Source organism: Bos taurus, chromosome 20 (assembly GCF_002263795.3).
Source record: "Bos taurus isolate L1 Dominette 01449 registration number 42190680 breed Hereford chromosome 20, ARS-UCD2.0, whole genome shotgun sequence".
Taxonomy (NCBI): Eukaryota; Metazoa; Chordata; class Mammalia; order Artiodactyla; family Bovidae; genus Bos; species Bos taurus.
This window is the reverse complement of record NC_037347.1, coordinates 65,366,701-65,391,047: the sequence shown is the minus strand read 5'-3', so window position 1 is coordinate 65,391,047 and position 24,347 is coordinate 65,366,701. Positions and strand designations below refer to the sequence as shown.

General features: G+C 48.6%; 2 protein-coding genes across 2 annotated transcripts in view; one reads left to right on the top strand and one right to left on the bottom strand.

Moving 5' to 3' along the window:
• Positions 1 to 2,345, top strand: part of ADCY2 (adenylate cyclase 2) — a 454,379-nt gene extending 452,034 nt beyond the window's left edge. Inside the window, exon 25 of the mRNA XM_024981538.2 lies at positions 1,512 to 2,345. Coding sequence (XP_024837306.1) covers positions 1,512 to 1,664 — 153 coding nt within the window. The 3' untranslated portion in view covers positions 1,665 to 2,345. The remainder of the gene's footprint in view (positions 1 to 1,511) is intronic.
• A 4,667-nt stretch (positions 2,346 to 7,012) lies between these two features.
• CFAP90 (cilia and flagella associated protein 90) lies at positions 7,013 to 22,605 on the bottom strand. Its single transcript, XM_024981537.2, has 3 exons — positions 22,345 to 22,605; positions 9,688 to 9,804; positions 7,013 to 7,510 (listed from the first exon to the last, which is right to left on the bottom strand). The coding sequence occupies exons 1-3, from the start codon at positions 22,489 to 22,491 to the stop codon at positions 7,331 to 7,333; spliced, it is 444 nt and encodes a 147-aa protein (XP_024837305.1). The 5' UTR covers positions 22,492 to 22,605; the 3' UTR covers positions 7,013 to 7,330.
• Positions 22,606 to 24,347: the final 1,742 nt, after the last annotated feature.

The window sequence follows — 24,347 nt, the reverse complement described above, 5'->3', positions numbered from 1 at the left end:
GATTTCTCTAGCTCTTCCCATAACCGGCCCTTGACACCTTCACATCATGCCCTTCATCCTTTCTTCACATCATGCCCTTCATCCTTTCTTCTGGCGACCCCAAATGCTGTCCTGGGGTCTGGAAGCCCCATCCTCCTCCGGGATTTTGTTTTGTTTTGTAATTTATTTGGCTGTGCCGCGTCTTAGTTGCGCACTCGGGATCTTTGATCTTGTTGCAACATGCCTGATCTTTAGTCGTGGCGTGCAGACTCTTAGTTGAGGCCTGTGGGATCTAGTTCCCCGACCAGGGATGGAACCTGGGCCCCTGCCCTGGGAGTTTGGAGTCTTCACCACTGCACCGCCAGGGAAACCCCCCTCCTCTGGTTCTGATGACAGTGTCTGTTGTGACAGATGCCCCCGGGCCTCTCTTCACCTCTCTCATTGCCGTAGCCACTGCCACGGTACCATCCCCAACAGCGTCCACACCGGAAACAAAACAGTGGTGTGACCGTCCAGCGCACGTGTCTCCCGCGTGCCAGAGGAGACAGACTGAGTTCTCTGCAGTGATGTGGGTGCTCCTAGAGTCTACGATACAGTGTGAAGTAAGAGAAAAACATGTATCGTATATTAATGCATACATATGGAGCCTGGAAAACTGGTACAGACGAACCTGCCTGCAGGGCAGGAATAGAGACGCAGACCCAGAGAACAGACTTGCAGACACAGTGAGAGGAGGACGGGGGGCAAACTGGGAGTGTAGCACTGACATGCACACACTACATGTGCAGAGTCGGTCGCAAGTGGGAAGCTGCCTTGGAGCCCGGGGAGCTCTGCTGTGACCTGACGGGGTATATGCATACATATGGCTTATCCACGTGGCACAGCAGAAACTCACACAACGTTGTAAGCAGTGAGACTCCAATTTTTAAATTTTTTAATTAAATTAAAAAAAAAAAACAAGCATTGTCCTTAGAAAGCTTCTCTTCTCATGGATTACCCTCTCTTCTACTGGTTTCTCAGGAGTGGAATGAATGAATCAAAAGAGAACAAGCATTTGGGAGCTTTTCATCCTTGTAGTGAAGTCATGAGCTCTGGGGGCTCTCCATCCTTGTAGTGAAGTCATGAGCACTGGGGGCTCTCCATCTTTGTAGTGAAGTCACTCAGTCGTGTCCGACTCTTTCTGACTCCATGGACTGTAGCCCACCAGGCTCCTCCATCCGTGGGATTTTCCAGACAAGAATACTGGAGTGGGTTGCCACTTCCTTCCCCAGGAGATCTTCCCCACCCAGGGACTGAACTCGGGTCTCCCGCATTGCAGGCGGATGCTTTACCATCTGAGCCACCAGTATTCTTATCTGGAAAATCCCATGGATGGAGGAGCCTGGTAGGCTACAGTCCATGGGGTCGCAAAGAGTCGGACATGACTGAGCAGCTTCACTTTCACCTTCATCCTTGTAGTCAAACACCTCCCTGAGAGGGTCGTGTCCATATGGGCACCAAGTGCTTCCTCAGTTGTCACTGTGCTTTTCCAGGTGACAGAGGAGACGAGCATCATCCTACAGACCCTAGGCTACACGTGCACGTGTCGGGGAATCATCAATGTGAAAGGAAAGGGGGACCTGAAGACCTACTTCGTCAACACGGAGATGTCACGGTCCCTTTCTCAGAGCAACCTGACCTCCTGAAGCCTCGCCTTTGTTTCGGTGGGAGGACTGTACCTTCAGGACGATGACAACGCACTTTCTGACTGCCACTCGCGTCCCTCGTCTGTGGTGTGTGTGTGTGCTCTGTTCTGTCCTCCGGAGCCTCTGCAGACTCCTTCCTGTGACCTGGTGGCCTGCCGTTCGGTGTCTGACGTGTGCCAAGATTGCCCTGCCACTCGCACTGTGCTTACTCCTAGCAGAAGGAACAGGAGCGCGCATTACCGCAGAAGAGCCTTCAGCGAAACTGACAAAGAGGGGAGAAATGAAACAAACAAAAATTCTTAAGGCAATAAAACTAGGGGAGGGGGGCTGTATATTATCTTCCGGTGCATGTTCTTTTCTGGAAAATATGGTAGCTCGCCAACCGCATCCGCTAGTCTGATACTAAAACACACAGTATTTGTGACTAAGTTGATTCTGTTGCCCCACCTGGAATCCGACGTGTTCGCCCACGTGTCTCATTGCAGTGACTGTCCACGGGCCCAGCTGGGACCCGGGGGCCCCCGTCACCCTGCTCTCTCATGTCTCGTGCCAGCAACACCTCACCATCCATCACCAGAATTAGTTCTTACGACCTAGGACTAGTTTTGTACCAGACGCGTCTGATGTTTTGATGCCATTGTCTTTTGTAAGGTTAATTCATTAAAAGTTTTATGTACTTTGGTTGATAGTCTGTGTCTTCCCCACCACACCCCCCGCCCTCTTTCCAGAATTGAGTTGGTTTTCCACGTCTTCTCCCCTGGACAGAGCTGTTTCAGAAGGGACTCTCCCAGAAGCAGAGGAGGAGCTATCCTTTTTCTGATGTTTATTTATTTGGCTGCCTCGGGCCTTAGTTGCAGCATATGGGATCGTCACTGCATCACGATGGACCTTACGTCGCAGGGCATGGTCTCTCCAGTGTGGCCCACAAGCACAGTAGTTGCCGCTCAGGCTTAGTTTCCCCAAGACACGTGGGATCCTAGTTCCCCAACCAGGGATGGAACCCACATCCCCTGCATTGCAGGGAGGATTCCAGAGCACTGAGCCACCAGGGAAGTCCCTGAGACTGTTGAGCTCTCCTTGAGTAACTTAGATGGAGACAGAGTTTGTGGTGCTGGTCACTGATTATGCAGCGCTCTGGAAAGTGTGTCACATGATTTTCATCTTGACCTCTCTATAGAGCATTTTCAGGAGACGTGGCTTCAATCTCTGTGTCAAGAAGATCCCCTGGAGTAGGAAATGGCAACCCACTCCAGCATTCTTACCTGGAAAGGCCCACGGACAGAGAAGCCTGGTGAGCTACAGTCCATGGGGTCACAAAAGACTTGGGCATGACTTAGCTACTCAACAACACAGAAGATTTACAGGGAAAACTATTTTACCAGTAGAATGATCCTCTGCTAGCATCAGCACATGCTCTGTTCACACACTCTGGTCCACTGTAATACTTCAGTAGAGCTGTGAGACACAGAATAATTTGGAATTCTGTACATCAGCATGCCAGTAATTTGAGCTAATGAAAGAAGCTGCCAAAACTCCACGGGTTTCCGGTTATGTCTGAGGAGACTTAAGATGGCACAAAGGCAACAGCTGTGCATTGTTGAAGACAGGAACACTGGAAAAGCGTGTTTCTGTAAATCCAACACTAAAGTTTTGGTGTCTTTCTTTACATAAAGATATCATACTTTACCAAAGTGAAAGTGAAGTTGCTCAGTGGTGTCTGACTCTTTGCAAACCCATAAACTGTAGCCTACCAGCCTCCTCCATCCATGGGATTTTCCAGGTAAGAATACTGGAGTGGGTTGCCATTTCCTTCTCCAGGAGCTCTTCCCAACCCAGGGATTGAACCTGGGTTGTAGGCAGATTCTTTACCGTCTGAGCCACCAGGGAAGTCCAATACTTTACCAAAGAGAGGAGTAAATAGCAGGTTGGCCAAAAAGTCTGTTCGGGTTTTTCAGTAAGCTGTTACGAGAAAATCCAAACAGAACTTTTTGGCCAACCCAGGTCATGCATAATGGAATGTCTAAAAGTAGAGCTGCAAACGCCAGCCTGTCTGGGCAGACTGTAGCTCAGGGTAGGACTCTGTAAAAGGTAGAAGACCCCAGTGATCCACTAGGAAGCGGCTGGGAACTTGGACTTGAAGCAGGAAAGCCCTCGGTTTGATCCCTGCCTCTGGTGTTTTGCTAGCTGTGAGACTTTGAACACACATTTCAGTTTCTCTTAGGAGTATTTTCCTCATTGGCAGCTCATGGGGTCAAGTCTGATTAACAGAGCTAATGACCACGAGAGAGGCTGGCGGGTACCCAGGCCTTGCTCCTGCCAGTGCATTGCAGGATCAACACGGCCGCCCTGCCAGGACCGTGGCACATACTCAGTAAAAAGCGCTTATCAAAATTAATAACCAGCCTTCATCCCAGAGTGGGGATACAGCATGACTGGTCCATTTGTCTGCCTCAGTCAGAAAATTTTTAATCCTATAATTGCAACTCAGCATTGGCCTTAATACATCTAATTCTCTAGAAAGGTGAGTGAAAGGAGAAAAATGGTATAAGGGCATTTGTCTTCACTGTAACCAAAATCTGGGCTAGGACGCCCTAGGTTCACTGACTTCAGATGGTGCCTGTGGGTTCTTCTTCCCTTACAGCCTACAGCAGCCGCCCTAGGGTTCCCATGTCACCTGCCCTTAAAAGAAGACACCTGCAAATGAGTGATTCACCAAAAGATCTTTTTTTTTAAAATTTATTTATTTTAATTGGAGGCTAATCACTTTACAATATTATGGTGGTTTTTGCCATATGTTGACATGAATCAGCCATGGGTGGATGCGGAGGGAGGTGGGAGGGGGTTTGGGGACAGGGGGGGACACATGTACACCCAAGAGCTCTCTTTTATAAAATATTTATTTATTGGCTGTGGTGGGTCTTAGTTGAGGCATTCGAACTTTTATTTGTGGCATATAGGATCTAGTTCCCTGACCAGGGATCAAACCTGGGCCCCCTGCATTGGGATCTCGGAGTCTTAGCCACTGGATCACCAGGGAAGTCTCTGCCAGGCACTCTTAAATGTTTCCCCTCAACCCCTGCCCTGGAATGCAAAGGCAGATTTTTTTTTTTTTGCCCCCAAGGCTGTATCTCCAGTCTCATCAAACAGTAGACTTTTTAAAGCAATGAGTCATTATCAGAGTCCACCTCTCAAAGGTCTGTGCATACCTGGCTCTCTCAAAGTGAGGTTCCCAGACAGCAGCATCAGCATGACCTGAGAACATGTTAAAAACGCACATGCTTCAGGCCCCAACGCAGATCTGCCAAGTTGGAAATCCTGGTGGGCAGTGGGGGAGCACGCTCGCTGTGCTTAGGAGAACAACTCCACATGATTTTGATCCACAGGCAAGCCTGAGACCCCCTGCATTTTGCAAGAGAGGAAACGGGGTGCAGAGAGGTCCGGGGGCTTGCCCCAAGTTTCCCAGATGACCAAGATGAGATAAAACGGAAAGCTGCTTGTTTCCTGAATCTGAAAGTTGTGGCTCAGGGTCAAGGCCCCCGCAGTTTGGGCAACTCCAGACATTCCCATGAGCAGATCATGCAAATGAGAGGACCTGTCATCCACGTCCATCAGCCATCATGCCTGCGACACCAACAACAGGTAAGACTCCTCAGGCTCTTCTGAACCTCCAAGTCTTGTAGGAATTCCGCTCCAATGAAAAATGCTGTGGATCCAGTCCCCTTAATTCTGCAGAGTTTTCGATACGCCTGTTTAAAGAAGTCTACCTTATCATCAGTCTTCCATGTTTTTCCTTTTCCCAGTGCAGCAGCGCTTTCCTAAAGACAGCAACACTCTGCTTTTGAAAAACACTGACTCGTGGTGGAAACTTGATAGGTCGAAACAAATCCTTTCAATATATGTTTCTCTTTGATAAAGTTGACTAACAGGCATTCATTGTTGTCTTTGAAGTGTAAAAGTCAAGATGCTAAAATAAATACATTTAATTTTCCCTTGCTGTCTAACAAATGTGAATTTTTGAAATCTTGCCCAGTTCAAGGCCTGCTTTTTAAAAGCAGTGGAAGGGTAAGGGAGTGGGGTCTGACTTAAGGTAACTGAAAGTAATCTAGTCTGTTAATTTACGGCAACTACTTTCAGATGAAGGCATTTCTTTGAGATGCTTTGTCTTTCTCGATAATCAAGACTGAAAAAAGTGTAATTTATAAAAATTTCCATAACCCAAACTTTGTATACTTTCTATGATGTTATTATAAATGTAGCTAACACACCCAAAGGCATTCCAAATAAACTGCTAGTTATTTGAAAAAAAAATTTTTTTTTAAGCCAGCTATAGTGAAAGTACTCTTGCCTGGAAAATCCCATGGACGGAGGAGTGTGGTAGGCTACAGTCCATGGGGTTGCAAAGAGTCAGACAGGACTGATCCACTTCACTTTCACTTTTCATAGTGAAAAAACATTTTCAAAAGTATAAAGAAATATTTAAGAGCCGCTCAACCTTGAAATTGCCAGGAACACAGTGTCATAAAGTCCTTAGTCAGAACAATACAAGGAGCAATGGAGGAATCAGCACTGAAATTAATTAATCACCTGCCCATTAACTGCTAAGCTGTGGGAAATTTAATCACAATAGATGAGGGGTGATTTCTTCCAAGAGATCCATTCATTTAAACCATAGCCAAATCTTAACACTTGAAATAAGTTTCAAATCATCTCCAGAGTAAACATTTCCAACTTTCGTTAAAAGCAGCAGCTGCTTCCTAAAAGAAAACTACAAATGAACCGTCACTGCCCTATGGGGTCATCGAAGACCACATTCCAGTGGCCCCTTGATTCCCACACAAACTCTTCAAGGCTTGGAACTCCCACTTTAAAGATTGGGCTTCTCTGGTGGTCCACTGGTTAAGAATCTGCCTTACAATGCAGCAGACACGGGTTCAATCCCTGGTCTGGGAAGATTTCACCTGTCCTGGGGCAACTAAGCCAGAAGCCCTAGAGCCCAGGCTCCGCAGCCAGAGAAGCCGTGGCAGTGAGAAGCCCCTGCACCCCCTGGGGGAGTACTGCCCCTGCTCACTGGCCACTGGTCCTGCAGGGGGCTTTTGTCCTTAGTTATGCAAATTTCTGTGATTTGTGCCTCAGACCTCTGGCAGGGGAGGGGGCGGTTGTAGAATCTAGAGTCTAATTGTGCCAAAAGGCAATTTTATTTTATCTCCCATTAAGTGTTACCTGTGCCAAGAGACGGTAGCAGTTCCCATAACTGGTAAGAAAAACATCTGAACACCATTGCTATGAGCGCCTGTCAGGGAGACACGCAAACCTGCAGAGGAGCAAACAGAAAGCAAAACCAACCGCGGTCAAGGGGGAACAAAGTTTTCACTTTATTCAGATGCCCGCAATGGATCACTCTCCAGCATCATTTCATCTTGAAATTGGTTCCAGCGGAAAAACGTCCTACCAGGTGTCCATCCTAAGAATCGCAGGCCTTTGGCCAGGCTGGTCGCCCAGGAAATACACAGGCAAGCAGCCCTGCGTGGTCCTTGGTCCTTCCCCGCGACCCAGCGCGCATCCAGGGGAATCAGGGGCGCCCACCGGCCCCGGGAGGCCCTCCGAGCGTCCCCAGCGCTGCCCTCCCTCCTGCCTCGCTCGTGCGCCCTTCGGCCCATGGAAGGAGCTCAGGCAGGAGAGATGTGCCCGAAGCCAGGCGCCTTGATACTGGTGATATCGTTCTTCCGGTAGAAGTCGGCCTTCACGTGGCCCGCGCGGCCGTGGTCGCGGTTCAGAGGCTCCACGGGCTGGTCGATGCGCCGCCCGTAGACCGAAGACGACAGCACCCCCACCGGCCGCTCGCACTCCTGTAGGAGGGGAAGTAGAGCGTTCTCAGCTGTCCATGCCTTCGTGTCCCACACCCGCCTCCCGCCTCCACCGGGCTTCTCGGTGCACAAGAAACCTACAAATGAACCATCGCAGCCCCTAAGGAGCCGGTTAAGACCACACTGACGCCGGGGTGGGGTGGGGGGTGCTCTTCAACCAGGTCAGATTCTGTCCCCTCTGCTCCAGGCCCCCAGTGTCCTCAAGACGTTCAGAGGACAGTCCAAGATCTTGCAGGGACGCCAGGTACCCACTGCCTTCAGGATCGAGTTCCTCCTCCTTCTCTTCCCTTCTCCCTGCTGCTCCTCCCGCCTGTCTTCTGTTCCCCTCCTTCCTTCTCCCAAACACTCATCTCCCCAACTCCTTATCTCCCCAGCCCCCATCACATCCCCAGACCTCCACATCCCCTTAAAAGGCTGTGTCTCTTTGCGTACCACTGATCACTGCCTGGAATTCAGTTCATCATTTACTGGTTTTTTTTCTTCTGTCTCCTCATGGGAATTTCAGCTCTATGAGGGCAGACACTCCTGTTTTGTTCACTTTATACTCAGTGGCATATGGGAGGTGCTCAAAATGTCTGACTGACTTTAAGTCATGCTAGGCATATATACTTGTGAGAAAAGTGAAAGTGAAATCACTTATGTCTGACTCTCTGCAACTGTAGTCCACCAGGCTCCTCCATCCATGGGGTTTTCCAGACAAGAATACTGGAGTGGGTTGCCATTTCCTTCTTCAGACCTTCCTGACCAGACATTGAACCCGGGTCTCCCTCATTGTAGGCAGACACTTTATCCTCTGAGCCACCAGGGAAGTCCGTACTTGTAAGAGAAAAGCACTAACTTCACTACTAACTGGGAATGAATTAATACAAACCAAAACCCACAGACTCATTGGAAAAGACCCTGATGCTGGGAAAAACTGAGGACACAAGGAGAAGGGGGCAACAGAGGATGAGAGGGTTGGATGGCATCACCGACTCAACCGGCATGAGTTTGAACAAGCTCTGGGAGATACTGAAGGACAGGGAAGTGCTGTCCATGTGGGTCGCAAAGAGTGGGACACGACTTAGCCACTGAATAACAACAACACAGCAGGAAAACTGTTCCTGTCTGTGACTTAAGCAGTGATACCTCTCAGCATTTCCATCATGCAGCTTCACGTCAATTACAAGTTTCATGGAAACTGACATGGCGACATTCTAAAACATTAACAGTGGCAGGCAAAAATCCTCTGATCAAAAAGCAGTCCCACCAGAAGCTCTTACATGCTGATTTCTGTGTATTGTACAAAGATGATGATATTAGTGCAGCACATGAATTTTAATAAACATACTGTCCTCACATCAGACTTTATGGAGACAATGTTCTAGTGTGGAAGTGGGGTCTAACCCAGTGGGCAGATGGTCCTGACCCTGCCTAGGGGATGCACAGCCTCCTCCTCCTCCTTCCCTCCACCCCAGGCATCTGCTGTGAGCCTGACCTTCTCACCCTGGAAGTCTGGTTCCCTTGGTTGGTCACCACCCACCCTGTCAGCTCCTTCCAGAAATCTATTCAGATAAACAGAGGACCTGAACCATACAATGGTGCACACAGCAGCCCAGTAACTCGCGAGAAATAATCTCTCTTGCCTGTGTGCTTCCATTCCTGGGAGGCCAGGGCCTTGGAACCATGATACCAGGCCTCAGAGGTTCAGCAAAGACCTGTTTATCTGTTGGAAAGAACTTCTGAGTTTTGCTGTCATGGAATTGTTAAATTCTATAGGACTGGGCTGGGCTTCCCTGGTCATAAAGAATCTGTCTGCAATACAGGAAACCCAGGTTTGATCCCTGGTTTGGGAAGATCCCCTGGAGAAGGGAATGGCAATCCACTCCAGTGAATGGAGAATTCCATGGACAGAGGAGCCTGGCAGGCTACAGTCCACGGGGTCGCAAAGAGTCGGACACCACTGAGCGACTGACACTTTCACTTTCATAGGACTAAACAACAGTCACAGAAATGAATAGACTGTTTAACAGGGCAGAACCAAGCGACAGTGACCACAGCTTCATCGTCTCTTCCTGGCACCGGAAGACAGGGGAGAGTTTCGTGCGGCCGACTGGACACAGTGGTGAAAACGCACACCGGGAATCTGTTCACGCCCGGTGATACCCTCTTGCTATTACCTCCTCATTAATGCGGAGTCCCAGGCTTTTGGCGTGTTCTCTGTCATCTCGGTGTAACTTCTGATTATAACCTGGATCCCTCTTAAAAACACAGTCATACAGGGAAATGATTCCAGTCTGGGAATAAAAAGAGAAAGCAAGCCATGGGTTTATTCAGGGGCTGAGTCATGGAAGTTTCAGGGGGCTTGAAAAGCCTGAACTCTCCCTGATGGAGAGTAGAGATAATGTATAGAGATTCCCCACAGCAACAAACGTGTGTAGAGAAGGTCATCATGTGGGCAGCGACGAGAGCACGGAGGCCAGGCCCCTGGTTCCCGAGAGCCCCCAACGGGGTAAAGATGTTTCCAGGGGCAATTTTCCTCCACTTGTTACAGACCCCCTTCTTCCCAGAAGAGGCTCCTCACTCTCCCTGACTCCATCCTGGAGCGCAAACCTTAAAATAATAATAATCTGTTTGATATCTGTTTTCTCCTTCATTTTTGCTTCTCTTGAATTTCTCAAATTTTCTCTAATAGGCTTGTACGACTTTGAAAAGCAAACAATCTCTGAATATTAGGACAATATATCCAAAGAGATGTTCTCCTTCTTCAGAGAGACAGAAATATTTTAATCATATACAGCAGCTATAAAAGCTATAATTCATATATGTATGAACATAGATATATATGTTTGGCATGTTATATATACATGCAAACTATTCATGTATTTTATACATATAGCAAACATATGCATAAAACACACACACACAGAGCTCTGATGTGTTAGAAAATGATCCTGTTAACAGAACTACCATCTGTAACATCTCCATAATTTTAATCCCCAATTTTTCTTACTACAGAAATAAAACTGCCTTATTTGGTATCTAGTAAAAGAAGAAATCCATGTATCAGCCAATCTCTAATTTCCACCTTATAAGTCAGGCCTATCATTTATGTTCCTCCAGCCAAGTGCTGATAACGGTCTGTATAGTCAAAGCTATGGTGTTTCTAGTAGTCATGTACAGATGTGAGAGCTGGACTGTAAAGAAGGCTGAGCACTGAAGAATTGATGCTTTTGAATTGTGGTGCTGGAGAAGACTCCTGAGAGTCCCTTGGAAAGTAAAGAGATCAAACCGGTCAATCCTAAAGGAAATCAACCCTGAGTATTCATTGGAAGGACTGATGCTAAAGCTGAAACTCCAATACTTTGGCCACCTGATGCAAAGAACTGACTCCTGGGAAAAGACCCTGATGCTGAGAAAGACTGAAGGTGGGAGGAGAAGGGTATGACAGAGGATGGCATGGTTGGATGGCATCATCAATTCAGTGGACATGAGTTTGAGCAAACTCCAAGAGATAGTGAAGGACAGGGAAGCCTGGCGTGCTGCAGTCCATGGGGTCAAAGAGTCAGACATGACTTAGTGACTTAATAACTACAAAAACCATCTGCCTTGAATCTTCCAACAGTGAACACAGATGGGCCATCTCACTGGAATTGGGATCACAGGGTCTGAGGCTGCTTATTATTTTTTTCCTAGTATTCTAGGGAAAAAATTCTAGTATTCATGCTAGAATGACCCCCTCCAACTGCAGAACACAGAGGTACAAGGTCACAGTGAAAAGGATGCATGATGTGTGCACCATCTGGTGGAAATCACATCCCGCAGACTCTCAGTGCGGGAACTCAGGGCTTCCAGCAAAAGTGGAAACGGCTGGAGTGTGACAAAGCTTCAGCCCAGCCTTGGAAACGCCTTCACGCATCATCCATCCTGTGCAGGACAGTCCGCTCCTGCTCAGGAAGGTCTGAAGATAACCCAGACGTGGCTGCTGTCCTGGTACCAGTCCTACAGAGCCCAAGCTTGCTCTGCTCGAAGCGCAAGAGGCCAATGAATCCACGAGGCAGGGTTTGAGGCAAGAAATTAGCCAGCTGACCAAGGAGCTGGCAAACTAACATCTTAAAATGACCATCTCATCAGGGTCTAGATGCCGGGTTCCTTTATAGAACAGAGATTGGAGGGTGGGGGACTGGGGAGGTGACAAAGTAAGCAAAGTAAAAAGGCCATTAATCTTACAAGTATCTCCTAGAATGGCAAGCCTCAGGCAGAGGATGTTAATTTCTTCCTTCTTGTCATCACAAGTGGACAGGGTCCTGAACAAAGGCACTTTTTCTCAACAGTCAGGCAGAGGGGCAGGGCCCTCTGAGGCAGCCCACTATGAATTATTATAATAACAGAAGCAACAGAAAGCAAGTCAACACACTTCCAACATGGAGCCATTTTGGCTCTTCCCTACAACACCATTAACCATCTAGTCAGGAAAAGAAGGCTGTCTTTTAGAAACATTATTCTCAGGTTCTTCAAAGTTTCAGAGGCACCATGTACAAGACACTGATTCAGTGATGCTGGAATGCTGACCTGCCTGCATTCTAAGTCACTCCAAGTGCTAGAGGGGGAGCTGTGGCTTCTCAGTCTGTGCCCCAGTGGGCATGGAATGAGGTCGCCTTGCAGGAGCTTCTTCTCGGCACCGCCTTGTCTCTCCCACGCAGCTGCTGGGTCTGTGCATGCCCTGGTTTAGCCGGCCCTGACTTTCACCCCTCCTGAAGGCAACCTACAGCCTCCTGAAGGCAACCTTGTACTCAGTTCAGTTCAGTCACTCAGTCGTGTCCAATTGAGACCCCATGGACTGCAGCACGCCAGGCTTCCCTGTCCATCCCCAACTCCCGGAGCTTGCTCAAACTCATGTCCATTGAGTCAGTGATACCATCCAGTCATCTTACCTCTATCATCCCCTTCTCCTCCTGCCTTCAATCTCTCCCAGCATCAGGGTCTTTTCCAATGAGTCAATTCTTTGCAGCAGGTAGCCAAAGTATTGGAGTTTCAGCTTCAGCATCAGTCCTTCCAACGAATATTCAGGACTGACTTCCTTTAGGATGGACTGGTTGGATCTCCTTACAGTTCAAGGGACTCTCAAGAGTTTTCTCCAACACCACAGTTCAAAAGCATCAATTCTTCAGAGCTCAACTTTCTTTATAGTCCAACTCTCACATCCATACATGACCATGTCAAGTGGCATATGGGATCTTATTTCCCTGACCAGGGACTGAACCCCTGCCCCCTGCATTGGAAACACAGTGTCTTAACCACTGGACCACCAGGGAAGTCCAACCTTGTACTCACACAGATAAAAAAGCCAAAGACCCAGATCAATGGAGAGGTGATACATTATTCAGATTTTCGTGCCATGAACATTGGCTAGCTGTTTGGGGGAAAAAGAAAATGAAACAAGTCTTCATATCACACTACAGGCAAAAGTAAACTCAGGATGGATTAGTGAAATAGTTGAAAAGAAAAGCCATAAGGGGCCTCCTAGGCATAAAAGCAAAAGGGGAAATACCGCAAAGAGAATACCCACCACTCTGACCATGTAAAATCAGAAATTTGCTTATCACATAAAATTCAAACTTTAAAAACCTTTAGGAAATGATAGAGAAACCTCAGTATCTTTTTTTATAGACTCTTTATTTTTTTGGCCACACAGCATGGCATGTTAGATCTTCATTCCCCAACCAGTGATCAAACCCACACCCCCCTGCATTAGAAGTATGGAGTCAATCACTGGGCCTCCAGGGAAGTCCAAAATCTCAGTTATCTTTAACATCAATGAGTAGGATGTGCACAGAAGCAGAAGCTGGAGGGGTTGGCTGGGTGTTCGCTTCTAGCGTAGACAGATTAAGGAAATCTTGCAGCAAAAAAAATTTTTTTAATAATTCCCAGGCCAGTGGGCCCTGCAGAAATACATCAGAAGCTCAAGGATGCCTGCTACCCACTCTGTTGGGATGGTGGGAGGCAGGTTCTCCAAACAAGCATGCCCACCTTCTGTAAGGGAGCTACTGCAATGTGGACCATTCCCTTTTGGGTTCAGAGCTACAGGCCAGCCCCAGCAGAAGCCCAAAGGCAGACACAGACAGTAACTTGAAAGTCCGTCACCTCCATTTACACAGTAATACAATCTGGGCTCTTGGTCGTAATCTAGATGTCTCATCATCACTGGAATCCCTCCGGGCCCAGCTGACCCATGAAATAGGTGTGTTTCAGAGAGAGCCTACAGTGCAACCAAATGACCTGTTTCCCTAGGACCAGGAGAAGCTGGTGGTGGCCACGGGTGTCCCCTTCTGCACCCAGAGAACCTCGGCCAGAGAGGAGGTGAGCAGCGGGGATCCTAGGGGCCATCTCCTCTAGGGCTGTGGGTTTTATTATGCCCAGTGCCTCCTCTCAATCTTGGAAGCTCTCTTCCCAGAAGTTACACAAATTCTCACACAAATAGTTGGGGTAAGATTCTGAGCAAACTGAGGTCCAAGTCCTTTATTTTCTCCTCCCTTTCAGACCATTCTGAATGTAAATACACTCTCCATTGAAACTTTAAACCAGATCAGCTCTGCAAAGAAGAAACAAGAGAAAGGAAACAAACATATTTTTCCACTGTGGCAAGGGTACTACTGAGTGCCCACCAAACACCTTTCTTCTTCCAGCGCAAACAGAAGACTGCAATGTCCAGTTCCCATCATAATATCCAGGGCAGGTGGGATACGGCTCTGGCCAGGGAATGAGGGTGAAATCAGTGGACACCACCTTCTAGGCCTAGTCCCCGAGAAACTCTCCTGCAGGCCTGCACACTCTCCCTGCCTGCTCTTTGTTGTTGTTCGGTCGCTAAGTCAAGTCTGACTCTTTGCAACCCCATGGACTGCAGCACGCCAGGCTTCCCTGTCCTTCACTGTCTCCCAGAGTTTGCTCAAACTCATGTGCATTGAGTCAATGATGCCATCCAACCATCTCATCCTCTGTTGTCATCACTTTATCCTCCTGCCCTCAGTGTTTCCCAGAATCAGGGGCTTTTCCAGTGAGTTATGTCTTCATATCAGGTGGGCAAAGTATTGGAGCTTCAGCATCAGTTCTTCCAATGAATATTCAGGCTTGAGTTTCTTTAGGAGTGACTGGTTTGATCTTCGTGCTGTCCAAGGGATTCTCAAGAGTCTTCTCCAGCACCACAGTTTGAAAACATCAATTCTCACCTTGCTCAATGGCCAGCAAATTAAAGGATCCAAGGAAGGACTACAAAGCCCCAAAGATTCCCAGGCCTTGGCAATAATGGAGCAACTGAAATGAAGAAGCCTAGTTTCCCAAGTCACTACATTCAGAAGAGCTGCCCAGGAGAAACACATGCTGGGCTATATTTCATTATGTTTATTTGTTTAAGGCCAGTGGTGAGCTTGTGTTAACAACCTGTTCTCTGGGGATAAAAGACCCAATTTTGTAGCATTTGATCATTTCTGTGGTATAGTATGCCCACTGTGGCAACTGTAGGCTTTTAAATGAATACAAAGTCCAGAAGAAATGCTAAAATCCCCCTTTGTCAGTATGATCAGGCTCTGACACCCCACTAGTTAAGACTCTCTGGGTTTGGAGTCCATTTGTCTGCATAGCACGTCCCAGCCTACCTTGACTAAGAAGGTTATGACAGGACTACATTCATCGCCTCTCCTCACGGGCCATGGCACCACTACCTGTCACCTGCAGGCTTTCAGAACTGTCTGCCTACCCAGAGCGGAGTGACCTACTTTCAAAACTGAAAATTCCCAAGGTGACCGAAAGTAGTTTTCTTTGATTCTTAAGAGATTCATTTTTCCGTCTGGTACTTTCAGCACTTCTCCTTGGGACTTAGACAGTAGATGAAGCTTAAGGAGGTTGTTTTCATTAATTTTAACATTGTTCAAAATTCTGTATCTCAGAAGAACTGGAGCTCGTCAAGGACACAACCTTAACATTTTTAAAAGAACAATACTCAATTATCTCTTTGGTTCCCAGCAAAGACTGTTTCCTCTTTGGTGAGTTAAGATCCCAAGTTGGGGAAATTTTCATAACTTTCCAAATAATCTGAATACTTTGTCAATTTAACAAGAGTGGAGGCAGTTGCCTTCTCTCTTCCACTGATACCAGCTCCCCATTCACCCCCGCAACCTCCAACCCGCAGCAATTCACATCCAGGAAGAAAACGCCATCCACGTGGGCTGAAACCTGAATCTAATCTTACACGTGCCTAATAGGCTTAGGTATATTGGGGAAAGTGCTGTTTGCCTGTAATGCAGGAGACCCAGGTTCAATCCCTGGGTCAGGAAGACCTGCTGAAGAAGGAAATGGCACCCACTCTGATATTCTTTCCTGGAAAACCCCATGGACAGAGACACCCCCTACAGTCATTGGGTCACAAATAGTCAAGACACAGCTGAGTGACTAACACTTTTCATGTATTATTTGATTGTACTTCTTAAAAGGGGATGATTATGAAAGAGTCTGAGATGTAGTGTTAAATGAAAAGAGTGTGCTGCAAGTAAACACACATAGTTGTGTAATCATGTGGGAACATGTTACTAGTTTAAGAAGTTTGACACACATGATCACATTCATAAACACACACAGAAGGGCCTTCACCATGTGTTCACACGGCGGTCATGACTGGTAGGAAGGCTTCTTCCCCACTCCCGGTGTTTCCTTCCAGAAGGAGGACTTCCACTAGAAGGGCACACATGACCCCCCAGTTCACTCCATCCTCCTTCCTTGGTGACCCCTTTCTAAGTTGGAGGAAGACACTCAGCCCCACCCCTCCAGGCCTTAAGTTTCCAGGGACAGATCACTGAGCAGAGCAAGTGCAGCCAGCCCAGGTAGAGAGAGGCAACCACAGTCCACTCCCAATTTTGGTCCCCCTAGGACAAGAGCAAGGTCAAGGATAACCCAAACAGCAGATAATCCAAAAGGAAACTTCTGTTTAGTCTAAGAGGCTAAACTTGTCAATCGGTAACTTGTCACTTTGTTTAAAAAAATCTGCATCCATTTATTCATCCTTACTGATTCATCAGCAGGTATTTATGACACACCAACTGTGAGACCGTGGGCATTCTTTCAATTGTTGAGGACACAGGAAGCATATGAATAAATCCCTGCTCTCCTATTTTAATGAGAGGGGGAAAAAAAACCCAACAGGATAACTAAGGAAAATATTTAGTAGGTCAGACAGTAGTAGATGCCAAGGAGAAAATCAGGTAGGAGTGGGAACGGAAATGTGTCTTGCAGGGGGCATACTTGCATTTGGCTAGTACACGCTGAGACTGGACGGCGTGTGGGTGCGAGAGTCCACTGGATAACAGAGAGAAACCTGTCTAGATTCTGAAAGTGGGCCAGCAACAGAACTGGGGCTCACCTGCCCGAGGTGTGGCAGGCGTGTGTGGTGCCTAAAGGCTCCTCCACTCAGGAGGGGCTCGTGGAGCTGAGATTGAACACTTCCTGAATCCTGCATGCTGGCACAGGCCTTTCAAAGATGCCCCTTTGCACCTCTGCATGGTCAGAGGTCTTTTTTACCAAGTCGTTGGCTGCACTTGGCAAAGGGAAATTCAGTATCAGGAGGGTAAAGAAACACTCAACCCCTTGCCTCTGTGTCTCTCCCACAAACCAACAAGGAAAGTTGGCTAATCCCACCAAAGCTGAGATAGGGCTTTCTGAGCAAAGCTTCCTTCACAACAGAGCTATCCACAATTCACATTAGCACGACAGAAAGCATATTCTAACACTGCCTAAGGTTTTTTTTTCTCAATGCAACTCTTAGACTTTGAAAAATTTAATCAAAACCTTCATGAAAGGTCATTCTCCTCTGACTTAGCCTTTGCATTTCAGGAGCTGAAAAGCGGCTGAGGCGGAAGAAGAAGAAAAGTCATTTTTAAATACCATTGACTGAACCTATGGGGAAAGCACACACTGCTAGAGGCCCCTTCGGGAGCGAGACAGGAGTTGATAGCATCTTTTCTGGCAGCTTTAGAGGACAAATTTGTCTTCAGATCCGCGGCATTGAAAGTCAAAGTGTTAGTCACTCAGTCGTGTCAGACTCTTTGCTATTCCGTGGTCTGTAGCCTGCTAGGCTCCTCTGTCTGTGGCATTCTCCAGGCAATACTGGAGTAGGTGGCTATTTCCTCCTCCAGGGGATCTTCCCAACCCAGGGATGGAACCCGGGTCTCCTGCAGGGCAGGCATATTCTTTACCACCTGAGCCACGGGCTTTGAATAAGTGTGCTATTATGAGAGCTTTGACTTTGAGCTCCCACAGGGGAGATGCCTTAGAATTTAGGAACCAACAGATTGACACTTTGACACTCAGACTACCTGCCTCACCTGTGTTAATTTCCAACTTTGAACAAGGGTGGAGGATAAAAGACAGGCCCCGAGACCCAGCCTTCAGTGAAAGGAAACTCTAATCATCACTAAGATGAACAAATAAAAAGGATAATAATAAGAAGAGGTCTGCTCACACTGGGCTTACCGTGTGCCACTTTCTACCCCTTCAGTCAGTTGAGTTCAGTTCAGTCGCTCAGTCGTGTCTGACTCTTTGTGACCCCATGAATCGCAGCCTGCCAGGCCTCCCTGTCCATCACCAACTCCCAGAGTTCACTCAGACTCACATCCATCGAGTCAGTGATGCCATCCAGCCATTTCATCCTCTGTCGTCCCCTTCTCCTCCTGCTCCCAATCCCTCCCAGCATCAGGGTCTTTTCCAATGAGTCAACTCTTTGCATTAGGTGGCCAAAGTACTGGAGTTTCAGCTTTAGCATCATTCCTTCCAAAGAAATCCCAGGGCTGATCTCCTTCAGGATGGATTGGTTGGATCTCCTTGCAGTCCAAGGGACTCTCAAGAGTCTTCTCCAACACCACAGTTCAAAAGCATCAATTCTTCGGTGCTCAGCCTTCTTCACAGTCCAACTCTCACATCCATACATGACCACAGGAAAAACCATAGCCTTGACTAGACGGACCTTTTTTGGCAAAGTAATGTCTCTGCTTTTCAATATGCTATCTAGGTTGCTCATAACTTTTCTTCCAAGGAGTAAGCATCTTTTAATTTCATGGCTGCAGTCACCATCTGCAGTGATTTTGGAGCCCCAAAAAATAAAGTCTGACACTGTTTCCACTGTTTCCCCGTCTATTTTCCATGAAGCAATGGGGCCAGATGCCATGATCTTAGTTTTCTGAATGTTGAGTTTTAAGCCAACTTTTTCACTCTCTTCTTTCACCTTCATCAAGAGGCTTATTAGTTCCTCTTCACATTCTGCCGTAAGGGTGGTGTCATCTGCATATGTGAGGTTATTGATATTTCTCCTGGCAATCTTGATTCCAGCTTGTGCTTCTTCCAGCCCAGCATTTCTGATGATGTACCCTGCATATGCAGGGTGACAATATACAGCCTTGACGTACTCCTTTTCCTATTTGGAACCAGTCTGTTGTTCCATGTCCAGTTCTAACTGTTGCTTCCTGACCTGCATACAAATTCTACCCCTTAGTTAAATTAATTCTCATAAGAGCTCCATGCAGTTGGCTCTGTTTGATCTCTGATTCAGAGATAGGCAAGGTGTGATGCAGTGGTTGCTCTGTGACTTGAGCTAATTAACACAGAGTCAGTACTTTACCCAGCTCTTCCCTGGTGGCTCAGCTGGTGAAGAACCTGCCTGCAATGTGGGAGACCTGGGTTCGATCCCTGGGTCAGGAAGATCCCCTGGAGGAGGGCGTGGCAACCCACTGCAGTGGTCTCACCTGGAGAATCCCATGGATAGACAAGCCTGGAGGGCTACAGTCCCTGGGGTCTCACAGAGTCAACACGCCTGAGTGACTAACACACACACACATACACACACGCACACACACACAGTATTTTCACCCAGGATCCTGAGCTCCTAAGGAACTAACCCGTGAGGGTGACACAGAGACTGACTGAAGAGCTAATTTCTCAGTGTTTCTTCTCAGCTCTGAGCGGAGCTTGGAATTATTTACAAAGAATTTAGTGGCAGCTGGGTCCCCCAGCAAACCTGTGATACACACTTCATCCTCTTTAGTCCAAATACTCTCAAGGTCAGAGGATCAGCTTCTGGAGTCCTGAAGCTGATTAAACACCACTTCACACAAGGACTTCATTACCATTGGGAGTTGGCTTGAGAATGGACTTTGAAATGTATTTTGTGGTTCTTGTTGCCTTGAAGGCCTTTTTATTTAAGTGTTAGCCTTTCTCCTGGGTCATTTTTTTTTTTTTTTTTTCCTGTGACACTAAAGGCTTCAGGACTTGAATTTGCCTATGACCCCAGCAATCAACATTACTGAGTTTTTTAATGTTTTTTTTTCCCCTTACAATCTATCTGCATTACTTTTTTAAGGCCCATCCCTACCTTCCCAGGGCAGTAGGACATCAGAGCAGATGTTGGAAGTGTTTTCTGTAAAGGGACAGACAATCACCGTTTTAGACTTTGCCCGTCCCCCTGTCTTGGCTGCAGCTGAACTCTGTGAGGTTGCCACTGACAATACTAAACACATGAGGCCACAACTGTGTTTTAATAAAGCTTTCTTAAAGCGGGTGGCAGGGTGTATTTGAACTACGCTTCTCGCTCACTTTTGATCTCCTTCCAGGCACGGAGACCTGGTCTGGTCACTTTGGGCATCTCTCTGCTGCTTGGTTGATTTGGCCCCAGAAAGTTGGAGCCCCGTGTCTGATTGGTGAATTCAGGAAGAATAAACCGAGTCAGCCAAGCCTGCCGCAGTCAGACCCCAGAAGGAGCATCGCCCAGCGGCGGACCCCAGCTCCCAACCTTCCTCCAGATCCTGGGCACCCAGTAAGCTTGCTGCTCCGGTAGAAGCAATAGGAACCTGGCGACTCCCCTTGCTTCCCCATAGAGCACTCAGCCATAACCCACCCCCAAAAGGCCAGGAGCACTGGCTGAGTGTCCGGCCTACCCCACCCCAGCAGGCCCAGTCCCCCCAGCACCTCTTCCAGGTGTACTGTGCTCCTTCCCCCATCCCCGCTTCATGGCAAACAGATGGGGAATAATAGAAACAGTGAGAGAGTTTATTTTCTTGGGCTCCAAAATCACTGCAGGTGGTGACTGCAGCCTTGAAATTAAGACACTTGCTCCTTGGAAGAAAAGCTATGACTAACCTAGACAGCATATTAAAAAGCAGAGACATTACTATGCCAACAAAGGTTTGTCTAGTCAGAGCTATGGTTTTTCCAGTAGTCATGTACGCATGTGAGAGTTGGACCATACAGAAAACTGAGCGCCAAAGAATTGATGCTTTTGAACTGTGGTGTTGGAGAAGACTCTTGAGAGTCCCTTGGACTGCAAGGAGATCCAACCAGTCCATCCTAAAGGAAGTCAGTCCTGAATATTCATTGGAAGGACTGATGCTGGAGCTGAAGTTCCAATACTTTGGCCACCTGATGGGAAGAACTGATTCATTGGAAAAGACCCTGATGCTGGGAAAGATTGAAGGCAGGAGGAGAAGGGGATGACACAGCATGAGATGGTTGGATGGTATCACTGACTCAATGGACATGAGTTCGAGCAAGCTCCAGGAGTTGGTGATGGACAGGGAAGCCTGGGGATTGCAAAAAGTCCAACACGACTAACAATTGAACCCACCCCCACCCCCCATCCACCGCCCACCCCAGCTCCGCCCCTGCCCAGCCCCTCCGTGGCGGGGCGCGGGGGTCCGCCTTACTCCGCCTTACACCCTAAGACCACTTACGGTGGTCTTAGCAGCGGTTCTCTGGGGTCTAAGAACCCCAGAGAGAGGCCTCTCTACTACTCTCCCACTCCTGTGACCCTGACGCCCCCCTCCCACCTCGAACCTTTTACAGGCTGTGCGGCTCAAGCCCACCCCAGCCTTTTTGTGTAGCCGCATCCCCAGACTCCTAACCTGACACTGAAGCCCCGCCCCACCCTGCATCCACGCCCCCAGAAACCCTTCCCAGCAGTGTAATCCCGCCCCCAGCACCCTCCTTCTCAGTGTTCAGTTTAGTTCCTTCCATCAGTCGTGTCCGAGTCTTTGCGACCCCATGAACTGCAGCATGCCAGGCCTCCCTGTCCATCACCAACTCCTGGAGCTTGCTCAAACTCATGTCCATCAAGTCGGTGATGCCATCCAACCATCTCATCCTCTGTCAGCCCCTTCTCCTCCTGCCTTCAATCCTTTCCAGCATCAGGGTCTTTTCCAATGAATCAGTTCTTTATATCAGGTGGCCATAGTATTGGAGTTTCAGCTTCAGCATCAGGTTGGATCTCCTTGCAGTCCAAGGGACTCTCAAGAGTCTTCTCCAACACTACAGTTCAAAAGCATCAATTATTCGGCGCTCAGCTTTCTGTATGGTCCAACTCTCACATCCATACATGGCTACTGGGAAAACCATAGCTTAGACTAGATGGACCGTGGTCTGCAAAGCAATGTCTCTATGTTGTCTCACCCCGTTTCTTCTCCCTCTGAACCCCCTCCACCAGACTCCTTCCCGATTGGGCCGAAGCTCCCAGGACCCGTCCCCTTCGTGAAACACCGCCCCCATCTCATTCCCTGGAAGTGCAGCCCCGCCCCAAACACGTCCCCTTGGTCCCACCCAGGCATTGTAACCCCGCCCCTATTCTCCCCCCACCCCGGTTACCTCCCTGGACTTGCAGTCCCGCCCCCATTAGCCCTCCTGCCCCCTCCCCTCAATGCAGCCCCGCCCTTGACCCCCGCAGCCCCCACCAGCATCCAGTCCTCCGTCCCGGCCCTCAAGCACCCCGCTCACCGCCCCCCCCGCCCCGCCCCAACCCCACCCCAGCTCACCCAGCCCTGGCGGTAGTAGTAGCTGTGCTCCTTGGGGTCCTGGCGCCGCGGAGGGATGTAGCTGAAGGCGGACAGCGCCGAGATGGGCAGCGGCCGGGGCTTGCCCCGCAGCGCGGCGGCCGTGATCTCCTCCTCGTCGTCCTCCATTTGGCCGCCGAGCTCCGTCCGCCCGTCGAGGGCCCGGGTGCAGCCCTCCCGCCTCAGGCTGCTAGGCGCCCGTGTTGTGCTGTTGCCTGGAGACTGCGGCCGCGCCGCGCGAGTCTGGGAAGGGCGGGGCGAGGGCGGGGCCGACACGCCCCCATGCCCCCTGGAAACTCCGCCTCCCAGCCCCTTCTTGGGACAACGGGGAGCTCCATTGGCTCAAGCCGCTGCTGGGGCCGGAGGCGGGGAGATGCCTCTGAGATCCGCAGTTTCCGACCTGCTCATCTTTCTGCGTGCAGTCTGTCTCTTCCTGGGACCGTGTTGGTTGGGCAACTGATGACCTTGCACCTCCTGTGTGCCGGCGCCTGGGATGAGTCCTGAACCAAGCGGACTGTCCGCTGGGATCTGACAGCCTGGTGACGAAGACGGGATCGATGTGAAATGACAAGTGATTCAAGAGGGTCTGGAGCAGCGCGGCCAAATAGAGACACAGAGGCGCACCTGTAGTTTCAAACTTTCTGGGAACCACACTCTCACCCTTCCCTAGGCAGCCGCGTGTGAGCTCCGTCGTGTCCGACTCTTTGTGACCCCATGGACTGTAGCCCGCCAGGCTCCTCTGTCCATCGGATTGTCCAGGCAAGAATACTGGAGTGGGTTGCCATTTTCTCCTTCAGGGGGATTCTCCTGACCCAGGGATCAAACCTGCATCTCTAGTGTCTCCTGCATTGTCAGGTGGACTCTTTACCACTGGGCCAGCTGGGAAGTTTTTAAGTACAGAGGACACCAATGTTAGGAAGATCATTCTTGTCTATTTTTTTTTTTTAGTTGTTTTTTTTTTTTCCTTTGGATGCGAACCATTTTAAAAAGTTTTTATTGAATCTGTTACAATATTGCTTCTGTTTTTTGGATTTTCCCCACCCAGGGATGGAGCCCTCCTTTCTCTGTGTCTCCAGCTTTGGCAGGCGAGTTCTTTACCACCAACGCCCCCTTGGAAGCCCTAGGCAGGGGTCCTCATAAAATCACCAGGAGAGAGAGAGAGAATAAAAAAAAAAAAAAGAAGAAGAAGCTCTTATAATCAAGTACCTCCCTCAACCTCTCAAACCTCTTTTAAAGATCGGACACAGGAGGTCAGCTAATGGTCAGGAGCCGTCACAGCCTTGCATAGGTGACCTGGTAACACATTTTGTGAAATGGGAGCGGTTGATACCAGTTGTCTTGAGAACTCAGCTAAAACTGAGACTGAAATCGTTTTGTTGAAAAATCCTTTTGTGCAGCTATGTGGAGGTACATCAGTTAGCTTCAGCTCCCCCTCGGCTCTCTTCTGTACTCGACTGACAGCTGCAGAGGGCGCTGCATTCACCCTCTGATGGCTCAGTCTGGCACAGAGTAGGTGCTCACTCCACAGATAGTTGGTGATTCAGTAGAGAAATACAGTTGGCATACTGGCTTGGGTTCCTTCTAAAGGTGAGCCTGGGACAAGGGACTTGGATCTGTTGTTGTTCATGTCCAACTCTGTGAGCCCACGGACGGCAGCACGCCAGGCTTCTCTGATCCTAACCATCTCCTGCAGTTTGCCCAAGTTCATGTCCATTGAATTGCCCTCCCATCTTCCCCAATAGCATATTAGACATCTTCAGACCTGGGAGGACTCATATTTCAGTGTCATATCTGTTTGTCTTTTTATACTGTTCGTGGGGTTCTCACAGCCAAAATACTGGAGGGGTTTGCCACCCCTTCTCCAGTGGACCAAGTTTTGTCAGGGTCTCCACTGTGACCCATCCATCTTGCGTGGCCATGCATGGCATAGCTCATACCTTCATTGAGTTATGATAGCTTATGGTGAACGATGTCAGATTCGTGTT

Bases quoted from the DNA above. Each gene is read 5' to 3' on its own strand.
- CFAP90 (XM_024981537.2), bottom strand. From the start codon at position 22,491: ATGGAGGACGACGAGGAGGAGATCACGGCCGCCGCGCTGCGGGGCAAG. The intron at 9,805-22,344 runs GTGAGCTGGGGT...TTTTATTCCCAG, and splicing joins ACTACTACCGCCAGGGCTGG to ACTGGAATCATTTCCCTGTA. The intron at 7,511-9,687 runs GTAATAGCAAGA...CCCCTCCTACAG, and splicing joins GACTCCGCATTAATGAGGAG to GAGTGCGAGCGGCCGGTGGG.